Source organism: Saccopteryx bilineata, chromosome 5 (genome assembly GCF_036850765.1).
Source record: "Saccopteryx bilineata isolate mSacBil1 chromosome 5, mSacBil1_pri_phased_curated, whole genome shotgun sequence".
NCBI lineage: Eukaryota > Metazoa > Chordata > Mammalia > Chiroptera > Emballonuridae > Saccopteryx > Saccopteryx bilineata.
The window spans coordinates 166,455,059-166,474,364 of NC_089494.1; the positions used below are offsets into that span (position 1 = coordinate 166,455,059).

Genomic DNA, 19,306 nt, shown 5'->3' on the forward strand with positions numbered 1-19,306 from the left:
CCAAGAGGTGCTTTTGCTGCCGTTGGGTTGGGGTGTTTGTGTTTTACTCAACACATGTGATTTTCAGCAATGGACTACTGAAGTAGGAGATGCCCACATGTAGTTGCTGTAGTGCCTGCCTTAGGCTACATTTTACTCCACAAAAAAAGTATTTTGCTTTAAAAAAAAAAGGTCTTTCCCCCACTTTCATTTGCCAAATTTACAAACAAAAAAGAACTAAATAATCAGAACTACTCTTTTAGAAGTTTATTTTGAATAGAAACAGTTGAAGACAGGTTACAATGATACATTGTACAACAGGACTAGCAAATAATTTAGTGCTGGCATCTGACATCCCCACAACCTGTGTCTGCAAAGCAGGGCCACTGTCTTCGCAAGAAAGGACTATTCACAAGCAGGAACCAAACCAGTTACCTCTTGCTGAAGACAGTAAGATTTTCTGCATCAAAAACAATCACACCAATCAATCTTTCCAGCTCTATAAATCTAACACAATCAAAATGGCATTAAATGCAGAAACCTGTCTCAAGATATCTGTAATGTTATACAGCAATAAAAATTTCTCACACCTGTATCATTAACTATAGTTTTGAGGAAGCAACAGGTGCTTTAGTTATTTGTGTTATTTCCAGCTTGCAGATCACGGCTCCAAATTTCTGATATCATACCATATCAAGTCAGGAAACAAACAGTCTAGTCAAACTGCTTCGCTGAGAAGGACTCTATCTCCTGTCCTTCTTACCAGCTTTCCTCTTCCCAGAGAGTAAGTGCTTGGGCTTCATATCAAACACATGTCTGTCTGCCTCCCCTTTCTTCCCCAAGCGATTCATCTTCTTCTGAGCACTCTTCATCATAGTCTTGGCTTTCTTCACCATCTACAAAGGAGAAGAGAACAGAAAACACCACAACTACTGAACACCAAATTACTACATCCATTTTCATGACCAGTGACGACCCCCCCTTACAGTCTAGGTATGTTCTATGTTGAGAAACCAGGCAAGTCTCACTCGCTGCCATTGTGGACCCACCACGGCATCTGCAGGAACTCGATATCCAGACAAGTTTTGTACCTTGTCTGGATATATTTAGCATGGAAGATTAGAGTGTATTTTTGCTAACTCCCTTTCAGACAAACTAAAAAGCTCGATCAGACTCAGACCTGTACTACTCACATCTGACTCACAAGTGGCAGTGTTGATAATAAAATCCAGATTTCTAGATGGAGATGGCATAATGGAATGGAAAAAGCAGGCTTCCATGAGGTAGACTGCTTGCTCACTTATACAGACTTTCTCCTTTACCTGCATTTTTAAAATGCTAAAACCAACAATTTTTGTGTTTATTTTTAAAAAAAGCTCCAGGCCTTGGTGGGCTAAGTGGATAGAGCGTTGCCCCAGCATAAGGTCATCTGGGTTTAATCCTGACCAGGGCACACAAGAGAAGCGACTATCTGCTTCTCTTCCCCTCCCAGCCCCTTCTTCCTCTTCCTCTCTCACAGCCAGTGGCTTGACTGGTTTGAGCACTGGCACTGAGCACTGAGAATAGTTCCATTAATTTGAGCATCGGCTCAGATTGGGGTTGCTGGGTGGATCCCAGTGGGAGTACATGTAGGAGTCTAACTACTCTCCTCTCACTTATAAAAAAGTAGTTTCTGCAAGAGACAGAGTACATCCAGTGTCTTTCCCAAAAGACTGACCAAAACAGCCTGACTGGTTCCCAGCATGGCTCATTGTGGGTAAGGGCCCCAGGCCTCCAGGGAGTGAGCAAGGGACCATTTCCTAGCACACCCTTAAACAACTGGGACCTTAAACCACCTGGTGCCATTAGACAAAGTACTTTTATTTCAAGAATGGACACTACAAGGTAATGGAGTACCCAGAGCAAAGGTTCGGGGACACCCAACTCAAATGCCCTAAATGCCCTCTCACTGTCCCGAGCGCTTGCATAGCTAAAAGCAGAGCCACTGTGTCAATAACTGCACATGACAGAAACTAACCTTGACGTCCCGAAGACCAGACACATCACGTGAAGTTCGAGAGCAACTGCGACTCCGGGCGAGAGATGTGGGTGGGACTGAGCCTTCCCGCTTCCTTTTCCGAGTGACACTCCGAGACCTTCTGGCCTGGACTGCATAATGGGCCTGAAAAGCACAATAAGCACACTTCAGGATCCCAGACTGGCTCTCAGGCTTGGTGGCAAACATGAAATCACTCCAACAAGGGGAAAGCTCACTCAGGAGTTCCTATCAATGGCAGCATCAAATAACCTGAAAGATAGCTTTAAAATACACAGTTAATTTAACATTAATTATTGGTCAAATGTTTCACTTAACACGGCTGCCCTATGTTACAAAGCTAGTTTTATTCCTTTTTAAAAAATTTATTTAGAGCTGCCCATTCAGCTCTGTTTTTCCTTAACCTAGATAATTAGCTTAGCATCACAATTTGAATTTCAGACATAGAGTTATCTCTTCTTTACGCTTCCATTTTGGATGATGCAGCTGAACACCGTGATGGCCTTCAGAAAGCTCAGCCCTGAGGGTCAGCAAGGACAACAAGCAGGTGGCCACCAACAGGTTCTTCTGTAGCCCCCACCCTGTTGTCAGCTCTGCTCCTGCTCTCGGTGGGTGCGAGGGTCACCCTCCCCACCTGTCTGGAACTAAAGCTATCCCAGCTCCCTCAAACGGCAGGCAGGAGTAAGCCCAGCAATTCCTAAGCCCCAGAAGTCAGAAGCTACACGTGCACATTAACTAAGATTCCACGTGCCCAGAGCCCTCTCACTCTTGCTGATGAAAATACAAATCCTCTGAGCCCTTTGGGAAAGAAAACTTCAACAAATGTAATACTTTGTTTTCTTTAAATTTTTTTTTTTTTTTTTTTACAGAAAGAGAATGAGAGGGATAGCTAGGGACAGACAGACAGGAACAGAGAGAGATGAGAAGTGTCAATCATCAGTTTTTCGCTGCGACACCTTAGTTGTTCATTGATTGCTTTCTCATGTGTGCCTTGACCGCGGGCCTTCAGCAGACCGAGTAACCCCTTGCTCGAGCCAGCGACCTGGGGTCCAAGCTGGTGAGCTTTGCTCAACCCAGATGAGCCCGTGCTCAAGCTGGCGACCCTTGGGGTCTCAAACCTGGGTCCTCTGCATCCCAGTCCAATGCTCTATCCACTGTCCCACCGCCTGGTCAGGCTAAAAAAAATTTTTTTAATTGATTTTAGCAAGAAAGATAGAGATAGGAACTCAAGCTGTTCTTGTATGTGCCCTGACTAGATATCAAACTTGCAACCTCCACATTTTGGGACAATGTTCTAACGACCTGAGCTATCTGTCCAGGGAAAATCTTTAGTTGTCATTATTCCACTTCTGGGAAGCTGTTTTGATAAAATAAGCCAGAATATGAAAAAGTTCGTTTACAAAGGTATACTATATATGCTCTGGCATAATTCAGCAAACAAAAAAGCCCTAGAATTCGAACAAGTACCTAAAATGCATTCTAACAGTCAGGCTTCTTGAAAAATAGCTTTGAACTATTTGTAGCCAAGTTCCTCTCATGTTGAGAAACTCAGTGGCACCTCAGGGTAATTTGAGAACTAAACTGAAGCTAATTAAAGCACCATGTAAAGACTTTAATCACCAAAATCAAAGTTCAAGTAAAATAACTTTGTAGGATGAAAAACATAAATTTGTTTTGTTCTAATATTTCCAATTTGTCTTTTCTCATTGACACAAATTCTTGTTTTTATTGTGTATTTCTTACACATCAACATACATTCCTTGAGGCACAACCAATGAATATTTAAACTGTATGCAATCCAAAAGCCCTAATATAAAGAGACTACTTTTTTTTTTTTGGTATTTTTCTGAAGCTGGAAACGGGGTGAGACAGTCAGACAGACTCTCGCATGCGCCCGACCGGGATCCACCCGGCACGCCTACCAGGGGGCAACGCTCTACCCACCAGGGGGCGATGCTCTGCCCCTCTGGGGCGTCGCTCTGCCGCGACCAGAGCCACTCTAGCGCCTGGGGCAGAGGCCAAGGAGCCATCCCCAGCACCCAGGCCATCTTTGCTCCAATGGAGCCTTGGCTGCGGGAGGGGAAGAGAGAAACAGAGAGGAAGGAGGGGGGGCAGGGGTGGAGAAGCAAATGGGCGCTTCTCCTATGTGTCCTGGCCGGGAATCGAACCCGGGTCCCCCGCACGCCAGGCCGACGCTCTACCGCTGAGCCAACCGGCCAGGGCGAGACTACTTTTTTTTTTAAGTGAGAGGAGGGGAGTCAGAGACACTCCCACATGCAACACGACTGGGATCCACCTGGGCAAACCCACTGGGGGGGGGGGGTGATCTGCCCACCTGGTGCCGTTGCCCCACTGCTCAGCAATGGAGCCATTCTTTTAGTGCCCGAGGCAGAGGCCACAGAGCCATCCGAGAGAGAAAGGGGGGTGGAGAAGCAGACGGTCACTTCTCCAGTGTGCCCTGACCAGGAATCAAGCCCAGGACATCAACACCATGGGCTGATGCTCTACCATTGAGCCAACCGGCCAGGGCCAAGAGACTAAAATTTTTACTCAATCAAAAGTATGAGAAAATTCCGCTAAGATAAACTATGCCTGCAGTACAATAAAAAGTAGAAGCAATGAGTGGCATGTGGGTGAAAATAGATGTCAAAGAAAGAAAGAGATAGATGAGAGCCCACTGCATAAACAGGAACTAGAAAGGCGTCCATCACATGGTGCCCTAGTTCACTTTTGTGTATCCTAACCACAAGTAATTTTTTTCTTTCTAGTGTTTGGAAATTTCCAAATCTTACATTAGCCTGGAATGGGAGATAATATATATATAAACATAACAAAATACTGGCAGAAAGCAAACAGAGTAAAAGGAAATGCAATGGGCCTGACCAGTGGTGGCACAGTGGAGACAGTGGACATGGAACACTGAGGTCCCTGGTTTGAAACCCTGAGGTCACCAGCTTGAGCGTGGGTTCATCAACATGATCCCAAGGTCACTGTCTTGAGCAAGGGGTCACTGACTGGACTTGAGCCCCACCCCCACCCCGTTCATGGCACATATGAGAAGCAATCAATGAACAACTAAAGTGAAACAACTACAAGTTGATGCTTCTCATCTCTCTCCTCCTTCTAAAAAACAAAACAAAACAAACAGAAAACCCCTCTGATTATACCAAATAAGTACCAATGAAAGAAACATCCAAACCTATAGAAAATTTAAAAAGAAATTAAATTTAAAAAAAAATTAAAAAGAATATGCCCTGGGGCCGCCTCACACACATGACATAAATTAAACAGGACATCAGAGTGGCATCCAGGGAAACTGTCCACCCACCCACAAGGATGAGTTTCTATTAAGAATGATGGCACGGGCAAGGCATTCCTAAATTCTTCTCAAATGGGAACAGCAAAAACTGAGTCTGGCAACACCACCTTGTACCAACTGCACGGCCCGTGGAGCCAAATGCCCAACCTGTTCAGAGAGGGAAATGAACAATAGTGTGATTAACGTATTCCGTCCTCAACCAGCCACTTCCAACCAAAATCTCAGGCTGATGAAGCCCCTCAGCAGAAAGACTAGATGTCCTCATTTTTTTTTTATTATAACCCTGTGATCCTACAGATTTCTGAGAACCTAGTTTTCTAGGACAAAGCTGTATCCAACTACAAAAGTATCTGAGACGATCTCTGCACACTCACATTGTCATTATTGTCCATGTCAACACCAAGACTGCGCATCTCACTCTCCAAGGCTTTCTGCTGAACCTGAAAGGGGAAGAGGGATATTTGCTTTAAGCAAAATCAGTTTGATGGAATGTTAAAAAAAATACTCAAGGAAAATGTGCCTTTTATAATTATCTGCGAAACATCTCTTTTATAAAAATTACATCTTTTAACTAGACTTCATGCTAGTATTTTCAAACAGCTCATTAAATCACATGAAAACTACCATATCCTGGGCTCTTGCTATATGTAGGACAGTGTACACTTCCTCCCCGGATTCTACAACTCCACACGGAACTCCCTGTGTGTGGATGAGGTCATGCGACACAGCCCCAAAGGCCACCATCCTCGCAGGCCCACCAAGCACCACTGAGGGATACAGTGATGTCTGTGTCTGCTCAGAACCACTCACTCGCTATCACATGAAAACAGTGTCAATACCCACGAGGTGTGTGTACTAGACTTTTCCTTCCTGTCCCACTATACTTGAACCGCCCTGCATGTCGTTCTCTTTCTTTAGGGAGCTGCCCCCACTTTCCATCATGCCCTGTGGTTTGGGAGCGACCACAGGAGCTAACCTCACCTGCCACCCTGATAGGAACACGAGTAGAGACAACGATAACTACAGAGATGGGCTGAGAGCTGGAAAGAACCCTACCTCACAGACCGACCAGAGATTAAATCCTGGTTCTCCTCTCCTAATAGGTCACAGGAGCCAATAAACCACCTTCAGATTTATATTAGATTGGGTTAGGTTCCTATAAAGATAAGTCCTGACTAATAAAATAATTAAAAAATAAGTACCATACATGTAATCCATAGCTTACTTGACTGCTACAAATCATAAATTATGATATTATAAACTTTGAAAACCACCAAGAAAAGGAATAATAATCAGATTTCTTTTTTTTGGTATTTTTCTGAAGTTGGAAACGGGGAGGCAGTCAGACAAGACTCCTGCATGTGCCTGACTGGGATCTACCCGGCATGCCCACCAGGGGGCGATGCTCTGCCAATTTGGGGCGTAGCTCTGTCACAACCAAAGCCACTCTAGCACCTGAGGCAGAGGCCATGGAGCCATCCCCAGCGCCCGGGCCAACTTTGCTCCAGTGGAGCCTTGGCTGCGGGAGGGGAAGAGAGAGACAGAGAGGAAGGAGAGGGGGAGGGGTGGAGAAGCAGATGGGCACTTCTCCTGTGTGCCCTGGCCGGGAATCGAACCCGGGACTCCTGCACACCAGGCCGACGCTCTACCACTGAGACAACCAGCCAGGGCCAATAATCAGATTTTAAAAGATTAAAGTTCAACCAACCTTAAAAGTCAATACAATTCAGCAAAACAAAGCATGTACAATGTTATGGTTACACATAGATGGAAATATTTTTAACTAGCAATGCCTATACAAGAATCTAGGATGCAAAGAAATGGGTCACACCTCTTTGAAGAGACAAAAAACTTGCCTTCTTAGTAGTGCGCGGCATTCTGGGTCCCTGTGTGTTCTTCTCTTTGGACTCCAAAATTTTCAACTTCCGTTTCTCTCTGATTTGTTTGGCCAGCTGTCTTATTTCCATCATTTCTTCATCTTCACTTTCCGATTCACTGTCATATTCTCCAGCAGCTGTTCTTAGCTCTTCTTCTTTTTCTAACTCTTCTAATTTCTTTAAAAAGAGTCAGTTAAACAAAACCAATAATGAAAACTCATAAATCAGTGAAGGAACCTTTTTGGGAACTAGGTTTCCCCTAAGCCTTTTAGTATACAACGACGGACCATGACCATGTGCCAGAGCTGACCTCTCAACAAAGATTCTGGGAGGAAAATGAACACTGTACAAGCACTGAGCTGACAGCACACTAACTGCTCGGGGCCAGGCCTTTCTCTTTGTTAGAAATGATGAGTGCACACACCAAAGTTAAAAATATGCAGGGAGCACCTGCCTCAGTATGCTCGCTCCCAGCAGATACACAGAAGAACCTCCATTCTTGAAGAACTTAAATCATCAATCTGCACTGAGCTTGTCCCATTTATCCATCCTAATGCCATCCCTAAACACAACCCCACTGGCTACGCAGTTAAAAACATACGTATGTATATCATAACCTAACAAATACATTGTCAAGGATCCAGCAGTCAGGTGTATCTACATCACAACCTATGCGACAGCATGGGAGGGAGAATGAGACGGCATGGCCAGGTCAGGCACAGGTCACCCAGAACCCACACTGAGGACACTGGGAACTGTGCAACAGAGACAAAAGTAAGAGGCACAACCGAAAAGTTTAAAGAAGAGCAACATGACTTCTCAAGTGTGGGAATGTGGACAACAGGATGAGACAGGGAAGAGATGGGAAAAGCAGACTAGTTAAAACCCAGGCAGCAAAGATAAAATCAGGTAACAGAGAACAAGGACTACGACAAAAGTAGAAAAAACAGAGTGTGAAGGAGGCTTGCATTTAGGTTCATTCCCTTGATACTGGGACAGTGAAAGTATAAATTAAGGGAACCATTTGGGAAATGAAGAGAGAAAAATAAGGAAATGTAGACAGCAAGTACAGTATTTATAAAATTCTATTTTTCAAAAAGCTTGACTGAAGAAAGACAGAATAACAACTAAAGGAGGACACAGGGGTTTTATTTTTACAGATGAGAAAGACTTGCAGACTCTCGTATGCTAAGGAAAAGCCACAGGGAGGGGACTGGAATACAAGGCAGACACTGGTGATGGAGCAAAGTGCACAAGACAAGAAAGCAGGCCTGAGGCGCTGCACCCACAGCACTGCTGACCAGCACTGTGTGAGAACAGCCAGAGCAGCACTCACACCCAGGCCCCCACGTTCTCCACAAAGGCAGGCCGCCGCTGAGAAGGGCAGAGATGGGAGAGCAGGAGCCCGAGAAGGGAAAGGCCTCTGCAGGAGGAGAATGAGCAGCACTGCCAATGGGCAGGGAGGGGCGCGCTGGGACATGCGGCAGCAGCGGGCTGTCGTGACTGGGGGCAGCGAGGCTCCTGAGGGCAGGAGGAGAATGAGCAGCACTGCCAATGGGCAGGGAGGGGAGTGCTGGGACATGCGACAGCAGGGGGCTGTGGGTGACTGGGGGCAGCGAGGCTCCTGGGGGCAGGAGGAGAATGAGCAGCACTGCCAATGGGCAGGGAGGGGCACTCTGGGACATGCGACAGCAGGGGGCTGTGGGTGACTGGGGGCAGCGAGGCTCCTGGGTGCAGGAGGAGAATGAGCAGCACTGCCAATGGGCAGGGAGGGGCACTCTGGGACATGCGACAGCAGGGGGCTGTGGGTGACTGGGGGCAGCGAGGCTCCTGGGGGCAGGAGGAGAATGAGCAGCACTGCCAATGGGCAGGGAGGGGCACTCTGGGACATGCGACAGCAGGGGGCTGTGGGTGACTGGGGGCAGCGAGGCTCCTGGGTGCAGGAGGAGAATGAGCAGCACTGCCAATGGGCAGGGAGGGGCACTCTGGGACATGCGACAGCAGGGGGCTGTGGGTGACTGGGGGCAGCGAGGCTCCTGGGGGCAGGAGGAGAATGAGCAGCACTGCCAATGGGCAGGGAGGGGCACTCTGGGACATGCGACAGCAGGGGGCTGTGGGTGACTGGGGGCAGCGAGGCTCCTGGGTGCAGGAGGAGAATGAGCAGCACTGCCAATGGGCAGGGAGGGGCGCGCTGGGACATGCAGCAGCAGCGGGCTGTCGGTGACTGGGGGCAGCGAGGCTCCTGGGTGCAGGAGGAACGACAGCGACAGACGCAAGAGCGCCAAGAGCGGTGCTCGAGTCACAGACCTGAGCACTGAGGCCAGCGGAAAGTTGTGCTTCTATCTTCTCGGGGTCATGTTGAAAAGAAATAAACACCATGGAATGTAACAAGTGACACAAACCTGCAAGATGTCAGGGTCGATGTAATCAGCTACATTATGGCCTTCCCAGATCTCGGGTATCTTATCATACTTTTCAGATGAATTTATTATGTCCCAGCACTCTAAAGTTAAAAAAATAGTTATGTTTACAGTCGTTTTGAGTAACAACTACCACATGCCCAAAATAACTTAAAACTTACACACGTCATGCCACTCTGTAAAAACAGGGCATTTGTATTTGACACTACGTAAGCAAAACCCACCTGCTTATGCATGATTCACCCCCCAAATATTTCACAATATCTAACAGTACCGCAGGATGAAGAGACCACAGAAGGATAACAAAAATAAAACTGATAAAATATATGAAAAGTAAACTGTCATGAATGAGTAACAGATCACTGACCCTATCAGGCTGGCTTAATATTTATCTGCTGTGAAAGCTACAAAACTAATCCCTCAATCTGAGGTGACTGACAATTCCCAGAAAGGAGAAAATCTCAGCGCCCTGCCAGCATGCAACCTTTGATCTTTAAGAAATTAAATTGGCCCTGGCCGGTTGGCTCAGTGGTAGAGCATTGGTCAGGCATATGGATGTCCCAGGTTCGATTCCCGGCCAGGGCACACAGGAGAAGCGCCCATCTGCTTCTCCCCCCTCCCCCCTCTCCTTTCTTTCTCTCTCTCTATTCCCCTCCCACAGCCAAGGCTCCATAGGAGCCAAGTTGGCCCGGATGCTGAGGATGGCTCTGTTCACAAGGGAGTAATGCCCCAGAGGGGCAGAGAGAGCATCATCCCCCAGTGGGCCAGGTGGATTCCGGTCAGGCCCATGTGGGAGTCTGTCTCTCTGCCTCTCTGCTTCTCACTTCAGAAAAATACAAAAAAGAAAAAAAAGGGGGAAAAATTAAATTAATAAAATATTGTAAGACTTATGCTCATTAAAACCTTCTCACACTTTTCTGAAACACTTAATACATAACTGGCATTTAAAAGTAACTGTTACATGCAGGCCCTTACTCTGAAGATCCAAAGTATAATCATCTCCCAGTTCCAGTTCAATATCTCGTTCCTGCAATAATAAAACGATATCATCAGCTCTATTTGACCCTTCATGTGCAGAAACACTGAGCCCGCTCCTTGTTCCTGTGAAATAACTTCCTCTCCGACCAAAGAACAAAGCCTCTCCACACCTGGCGCTCAGCTTCTACTCCCAGAAGGAGAGCTGTTGTGACCACCTGGAGGGCCACGTACACGAGGTCAGGGACCTTGGTCGGGTTCCATGACGTGTTCTCACAGAGCGTAATGGTGAGGACACCAGTGCTGTCGGCTGTTCATGCTCTAAGTCTCCAGCCCTCGTCACAAAGCCTTTCTGCCCGTCCTCAAAGGTAAACCCAGTGAGGCTGACAGTGACCTACCCTCTTCCTCTGAGGCTCCACAACCTCCATCCTCTTCCTGCGTGCCACCACTCCTTCTGGGATGAACGGGGGCCTCTCCTGAGAAGATATTGTGGGAAATGTTTATGTAAAACCCCTTGCTGAATGGGAAACAAGCACAGAAATGAAAAACAGTCAATTCTTTTTTTTTTTTTACAGAGACAGAGAGAGTCAGAGAGAGAGATAGATAGGGACAGACAGACAGAAACAAAGAGAGATGAGAAGCATCAATCATTAGTTTTTTGTTGCGACACCTTAGTTGTTCATTGATTGCTTTCTCATATGTGCCTTGACCATAGGGCTACAGCAGACCGAGTAACCCCTTGCTCAAGCCAGTGACCTTCGGTCCAAGCTGGTGAGCTTTGCTCAAACCAGATGAGCCCGCACTCAAGCTGGCGACCTTGGGGTTTTGAACCTGGGTCCTCTGTGTCCCAGTCCAACGCTCTATCCACTGCGCCACTGCCTGGTCAGGTGAGTAAATTTTATATCTGCAAAAAATATATAAAACCACATCCAGTCCAATTAAAAATTAATAGGTGATTCCAGGGTCAAAGGAGGATATAGCACTTTTATAGCACCAGTTTGGACATGGAAGCCAGGACTCCACGAGCTGATTCTGAGATTCAGTTAGAAAAATAATTGTCAAGATTACCAAGAACAATCACGACTGAAGGAAACAATACAGAAGAAATAAAGCAGATCAATGAACAAAAAGGATTAAGATATAAACCTGAGATACATGACTAGCTAGCTGGAAAATAGATCTGGACAACTACCTCCTTCTGCTTCCAAACAACAAAACAAATTCAAAACTAAATGGGGCCCTGGCCAGTGGCTCAGTGGATGGAACATCGGCCCAGAGTATGGATGTTCCAAGTTTGATTCTTGGTCAGGGCACACTGAAGAACAGACCATCTGCTTCCCTCCTCCCTTCTCTCGGCTCTTGCAGCCAATGGCTTGATGGTCTGAGTGTCAGCCTTGGTGCTGAGGATAGCTGCCTGTGTGGGGCATTGCTGGGTGGATCCTGGTTGTGGCGCATGCAGAAGTGTGCCTATCTCCCCTCCTCTAATCTAAACAAAACAAAACATAGCTAAATGAAGACTTCTATTCCAAACATAAATATTAAAATAAATAAAATTAAACCATCAAAGTACAGAATAAGAACTAATTGTGGAATGGATGGCAGGCATGACACAACAACACTCACCAGCCACAGAGAAAATATTTATACACATTAAGAGGTTTTCTGTGTGTGACAGAGACAGAGAGACAGAGAGAGGAACAGGGACAGAGAGAGACAGAAAGAGATAAAGAGCATCAATTCTTTGTTGCAATTCCTTTGTTGTTCATTGATTGCTTTCTCATATGGGCATTGACCGGGGGGCTACCGCAGAGCGAGTGACACTTTGCTCAAGCCAGTGACACTGGGCTTCAAGTTAGTGACCATGGGGTCATGTCTATGATCCCATGCCCAAGCCGGCGACCTCAGAGATTTGAACCTGGGTCTTCTGCATCCCAGTTTGATGCCTTATCCACTGTGCCACTGCCTGGTCAGGCACGCTAACAGGTTTAAAAATAAAATCCTCCAACTCAAAAGACAAATGACAGAAAGAAAAAAATCATATATTTTGTCAAGAATGTGGATTTCTAAGAACTTTGCTGTACATCTGACACTAATATAAAATATTGAATGGTAACTATAATTTTTTAAAAAGAACATACCAGTGTCTGATTTCCTCGACATAAAAATTACAAGTTAATTAGTAAAAGTAAATGATCCAAAAAACTTAAAAGGTCAAAAAGCCCATCAAAAACGCTTACCTGCATTAATCACTAAAGAAATGCATCACAACAGAACCATCTTTTTAAACACCGTAGTAAAACAGGTATACAAGATTACAAGTACCTTTAGGTGTACACTAGCGTAATTCCATACTTGTATATATGACAGAGTATCATCACTGTACATCTAGTTAGCAGCCATAACGTTAATCAACTTTAATCCACTAGAGCCCTGGTGGGCAAACTGCGGCTCGCGAGCCACGTGCAGCTCTTTGCCCCTGAGTGTGGCTCTTCCCCAAAATACCATGTGCAGGCGCTACCTCGATAAGAAATGTACCAACCTATAGTTTAAGTTTAAAAATTTGGCTCTCAAAAGAAATTTCAATCATTGTATTGTTGATGTTTGGCTCTGTTAACTGAGTTTGCTGACCACTGCGACTGACAGATATCAAAGTCATCAGTACAGTATACACTCGTAAGGCATTTTGGACGACAGTGACATTTTTAATGTCATACCTTAAAGTTTCATCAACAGGTGAATTTGCAAATAAAAGCAAAGAATTGTACATTAAGGTGTGCACTTAAGCACTGCCTGCAAAGGCAAGAAAATAAAAAAAATTTTAAAGAACATAATAAAGTTTTTTTTATTTTAAAAAAATAGACTTTAAAAAAAAAACAGACTTTTATACGCCCGGGCCCTAGCTCAATTGGTTAGAGTATCGTCCCAATATGCCAAGGTTGTGAGTTTGATCCCTGGTCAGAGCACATATAAGAGTCAACCAGTAAATGCATAAATGAGTGGAACAACAAATCAATGCTTCTCTCTCTCAAATCAATTTTAAAAAGTAAAAAAAATACATGTTTTTATATTTTTATGGAAAGACAATACAGAATTAACAGTAACTGCCCTCCCTGATGAAGTGAGAAGCAGATTTTAACTTGGCCCCTCACACTCATTTTTCACCTTTTCGATATCCATGGCCTGATTTTTAATCTGATTAAGAAGTTTAAGACTACTCATTTTACAGGGTACCCATTAGGCACACATGTGTAACTGGATCCATGCCCCTGGGTGACGGCACACAGCACACCCATTGTGCCAGCAACACCACATTCCCAGCTCCAAGGCGCTCTGGACCAGCAACCTTACCTTATCATCTCTTCTGTTTGGCACCGCCAGATGCAATCTGTTCAGCACCTCATTCACTTTATTTCCTTTCATTTTGGTTTCAACTCGATGAGCCAGGAGCCTGTCACAAGCCTGAGAAAGTGTGAAAACAAGGAATAGAGTCACAAAGCACCCTGCAGCAGCCTCCAGGGAAGAGCCACCAACCAGAGGTCTGGAACCAGCTAAAGCAATTCTGCTCAGTAGTGACATCTGGTGGCCGAGTCCCCAGGACCACAGCAAGGTCCAGTAAACCCTTTGGGGCAGACCCCACGCTCTAAGATGGAGGCTGCCTATTTCTCCCTTGCCAGGCCTGACCCAATCTGAGGCAGAACTTTTCTGGCCCTTCTCCCACTTCCACTGTGCTAATCACAGCTCCCTAACTCGATTCACGTTCCACCACCTCAGGACTCTTAACGAGAGCAAATAAGCCTGAGTAAAACCAACAGTATCAGAGTTGCCTTTTCTTTTTGAGATAAAAATAGAAACAAAAAAAGATTAGTTTCATGTAAAATCTAATAGGAAGTGCCTCCTTAAGCTCTTCCCACTTTTACTTTTTTGACCTAAAGTACTTCTCAGTCCAGCTCCCATGTAAATACTGGCAGGTTGAGAGAAACAGCAGGCAGTGGACAAAGTTAAAATTACCTGTGCTGGGAGTGTAAGTATCTGCAAAGCCCCACTTTCATCAGGGTGGGTGGGACTAGGGCGTCCGTGAAGGAGCCTGAATTCGTGCCTCTTGCCTAAGCCACTACGAGAGCTCGTGTTGTAACACCTGGAAAGAAACCTCTTCCCCCATGACTGACTTCTAAAACAAGAGAAAGACAAAAAAGTGCTCACACCTGCCTATTAGGAAGCACTAACCTCTGTTTTCACTTTGATAACGCCTTCCTCCGTTAGGGTGCTGGTCTCTATCACAGGAAATCCTTCAGCCTGCAGACCTAAAAATATTTTCTGGGAATATAAAGAAGTGAGAGATACATTATTTGCAGGTCCCCATGAACAAATCCTACTATTCCTCAAATGGGTGTTATAAATGCTATTTAGTACAACGTCTGTGGTTTAACTCTTCTGAAAGACATCTCCAGAAACATTTATTATTCCCGATTAATACAAATTACTAGGAGTATCAAACCAGACAACAGCGAGCAAACCAGAGGCTTTTCAGAATATTCTGTGAGATCTTACCTTCCACAGAGAAACTTGGCAAGATCAAGATACAATTTTTTTTTTCAGTGAAGGAGAAAGAAAGAGATGGACAAACAGGAAGGGAGATGAGAAACATGAATTCGTAGTTGTGGTTCCTTAGTTGTTCATTGATTGATTTCTCATATGTGTCCTGACCGAGGGGCTCCAGCTGAGCCAGTGATCCTTTGCTCAAGCCAGCAATCTTTGGGCTCAAGCCAGTGACCATGCGGTCATGTCTATGATCCCATGCTCAAACTGGCAACCCCATACTTAAGAAGGCAACCTCAGGGTTTTGAACCAGGGTCCTCAGCGTCCCAAGTCAACCCTCTATTCACTGCACCACCACCTGGTCAGGCAGATACACATTTTTAAAATAATTATTTCAAAGCTACTTTTTTTAAGTGAGAGGAGACAGACTCCCACATGCACCCCGACTTGGATCCACCTGGCAACCTAAATCTAGGGCCAATGCTTGAATCAACTGAGCTATCCTCAGCATCTGAGGTCAATGCTCAGACCAATCAAGCCATTGGCTGTGAAAGGGGTAAAGAGAGAGAGGGGAGGGGAAAAAAAAGCAGATGGCTACTTCTCATGTGTGCCCTAATCAGAGATCAAAGCCAGGACATCTGCTCACCAGGCTGACGCTTCATCCACTGAGCCAACTGACCAGGACTCAAAGCTACTTTTTTTTTTTACAGAGACAGAGAGAGTCAGAGAGAAGGATAGACAGGGACAGACAGACAGGAACAGAGAGAGATAAGAAGCATCAATCATCAATTTTTTGTTGTGACATTTTAGTTGTTAACTGATTGCCTTCTCACATGTGCTTTGACCGTGGGCCTTCAGCAGACCAAGTAACCCCTTGCTCAAGCCAGAGACCTTGGGTCCAAGCTGGTGAGCTTTGCTCAAACCAGATGAGCCCGTGCGCAGGGTCTGAACCTGGGTTCTCCGCATCCCAGTTAGACGCTCTATCCACTGTGCCACGGCCCAGTCAGGCTCAAAGCTACTTTTAATAAAATATTCGGCCTCCATAGCCTAAGAGAATTCCTCAAAAAACAACACAAAAATGTTTACGAATCTAGCTCCTTATAAACCACTAAGACTCTAATCTAAGAGAAAGAACCTCATTTGTGCTCCCCTTCATCATACACATCACTCAAACTCAGTGACTGTTGCTGTGATTGTTAACTTCCCATGAACAAGACTTGCTTCCCCACAGGAAAGAGCAGGAGTCCTGAATAACGGTGTCAGAGAGCCAGTCTCATTACTGACTAGCATGTGACCCGAGTAGTCTTACATCTGCCTAAGCACATGGTGACAGGTTCATCACACAAGATGGGGCTGTAACCTAGCCGGCTGCTGATGAAGCCAGAGCACTGATGAATACAGGCTACAAGATAGTTTTATCTAGACTGCAGCATCGCAGTAGCGCCTGTTGTCATTTGTCAACTTCATTAAATTTTCCCGACATCACCAGTAAAAACCCAACGGTGTCATTGTTACTCCACAGAAGTGACCTCACTTGTCAGGACTGCTACATAGTGATGCTGAACTCAAACTTGTAAACATGAGAACTTGAACATCTGGTACAAGGTTCACTCCCAGCCTGCCAGGTGTCCCCAACTTTCCCTTCTTCTCGACCCTTCATTGCTTTTAGACTGAAAACCTGAGATTACTAAGTAGGTACATGGGTCCTTTCAATGGTAAGGGAAGCTTTGGATGGCAGTGTTTGTTTTTTTTAACAGGGACAGAGAGAGAGAGTCAGAGAGACGGATAGATAGGGACAGACAGACAGGAACGGAGAGATGAGAAGCATCAATCATCAGTTTTTTGTTGCGACACTTTAGTTGATCATTGATTGCTTTCTCATATGTGCCTTGACTGAGGGCCTTCAGCAGACCAACTAAACCCTTGCTCGAGTCAGTGACCTTGGGTCCAAGCTGGTAAGCTTTTTTTTTTTTTTTGCTCAAGTCAGATGAGCCCGCGCTCAAGCTGGCAACCTCGGGGTCTCAAACCTGGGTCCTCCGTATCCTAGTCTGATGCTCTATCCACTGTGCCATCACCTGGTCAGGCTGGATGGCAGTGTTTAAATCAGTAATTCAAAGAATATACCACAGTTCCCCTCAAAAACCAGCATTGCTGCTTGAAAATACCTAATTCTCACCAAGCATTAAACATCCACATAACACAAGAGACTCTGCGATGAGCAGCATGCCCTTCCTCGGGACCCTCTACTCAGACCTGCTCAGTTCAATGAGGTATGCTCTCAGAGATGTGGCTATGAAGTCATTATTCTACTGCAGTGGCTCCCAAACCTTGCGTGTGCGCCCATCACCAGGATCTGTTCAAGCCCAGGCTGCTGGGCAACCCCCCCAGTTTCTGATTCTGGAGGCTTTGCATTCAGAACATATTACCATGGGAAAGCAGCCGACGGCCTGTCAGGGCCATGACGTGAGAACCACATTACCAGTACAAAGCTGCTCACGGCGTCTGTCCCGAAAAATGCTACTAAAGAGGGCCGCAGGATTCAATCAGTTTGATAAACCAAGGCTCACATTCCCTGCCTCGTGGAAAACTTTAGCAGACACTACAGATTCTAGTTCTAGGGTCAGATGCTCCTTTTCCTTCATTTACTCAGTTTCCAAACTCATTTCATCACATACTCTGTGCAGCAGACATGTAGGTAATACACAGGTAACAAACCCCGGCTACCTAGACACTTATTCTGCCAAGTGCTGCACCTGTGCACCTGGTTGCCGAGGCCTGAGCGGTGTTTACCTTAAAGCACTGGTGTAAGAGAACAGCCCCTTCCTATGTAAGCACATCTTCCAAAGGTTAAACGTATCAACCCGTTGCATGCAGGGATATTTCCACAGCCTCTATTGGAACATCTATCAGGATATTTCGGGTTTAGTTTACCCAAAATGGTTTTTAAAATGTCGTGTTGACGGAACCACTGACGGTACTACCTCAACTGTAAAATCAAAAACCAGACTACCACTGCTACAATTTTTTTCTTAACTCTGGCTGTCTGAGATGAGATTTAGAATTAGTAAGAAATATTGAAAACATTAGGGTGACTCACCTGGTCATCTTCTGGAAGCTCATCTATTCTCCTCACGTCACATTTGTTGGCTACGACTATAAGAGGCTGGAGAGAGAAGAGAAATAACAAGGTGATCATCACCTTTATACTGCAGGCCACAAACTGTGGTACTGGTCGTTGCCCTCACCTTGTTGACGAAGAGAGGTCTGATGTTCTGGAAGAGTTCCAGCTGCGCCTGCAGCCCGTGCCCACACTGCTCAGACACGTCCATCACGTAGAGCACTGCGGCCCGCAGGTGGGCCAGGGCCGTGATGGCCTGCATCTCGATTGTGTTCCGATCCTCCAATGGATGGTCCAAAATCCCTGGGGTATCTACAACCTAATGGTCAGACTCATTACTCAAAGTACACTGCTGCCTGACCAGGCGGTGGTGCAGTGGATAGAGCGTCAGACTGGGATGCAGATGACCCAGGTTTGAGACCCCGAGGTTGCCAGCTTGAGTGTGGGCTCATCTGGTTTGACCAAAAGCTCACCAGCTTGAACCCAAGGTCACTGGCTCCAGCAAGGGGTTACTCAGTCTGCTGAAGGCCTGCAGTCAAGGCACGTATGAGAAAGTAATCAATGAACAACTAAGGTGTTGCAACGTGCAATGAAAAACTAATGATTGATGCTTCTCATCTCTCTCTGTTCCTGTCTGTCTGTCCCTGTTTATCCCTCTCTCTGACTCACTCTGTCTCTGTAAAAAAAAAGCACACTGCTCACAAACTTGCTGTCCAGCACATCCTAGAGGTCACTCACATATCCAAACGAGGCCTGACAAAACTACATAATAAAACATAGGTCTCCAAGTTGACTGTGATAAAATAAAGCAATAAGGGGGAAAGAGGGAATGGATAGAACTGCGGAGTTCATTAAGGAACTACCAATGACTTTGAAAGAATGCTCTGCTCATTATCGACATCATGAAACAGAAATGGAATAATTGGCAAACATGCCAATGTGTGAGGAACTACATCATTGACAAAGTTAAACTCAGCTGTGGAAACAGACTGCTTCATGCTTTTCAAGTTAACAAATGCCATTTCTAAAAACAGGGTCAGAAACGAC

General features: G+C 45.6%; 1 protein-coding gene across 1 annotated transcript in view; it reads right to left on the reverse strand.

The window, feature by feature from the left end:
* Positions 1-231: 231 nt before the first annotated feature.
* Positions 232-19,306, reverse strand: part of GTPBP4 (GTP binding protein 4) — a 29,605-nt gene continuing 10,530 nt past the window's right edge. The window contains exons 7-17 of the mRNA XM_066281002.1: positions 18,387-18,578; positions 18,239-18,304; positions 14,830-14,919; positions 13,954-14,064; positions 11,004-11,081; positions 10,606-10,657; positions 9,613-9,713; positions 7,190-7,387; positions 5,708-5,773; positions 1,997-2,140; positions 232-875 (exon numbers count right to left, since the gene is read on the reverse strand). Of these exons, the coding sequence (XP_066137099.1) occupies positions 723-875; positions 1,997-2,140; positions 5,708-5,773; positions 7,190-7,387; positions 9,613-9,713; positions 10,606-10,657; positions 11,004-11,081; positions 13,954-14,064; positions 14,830-14,919; positions 18,239-18,304; positions 18,387-18,578 (1,251 nt within the window). The 3' untranslated portion in view covers positions 232-722. The remainder of the gene's footprint in view (positions 876-1,996; positions 2,141-5,707; positions 5,774-7,189; positions 7,388-9,612; positions 9,714-10,605; positions 10,658-11,003; positions 11,082-13,953; positions 14,065-14,829; positions 14,920-18,238; positions 18,305-18,386; positions 18,579-19,306) is intronic.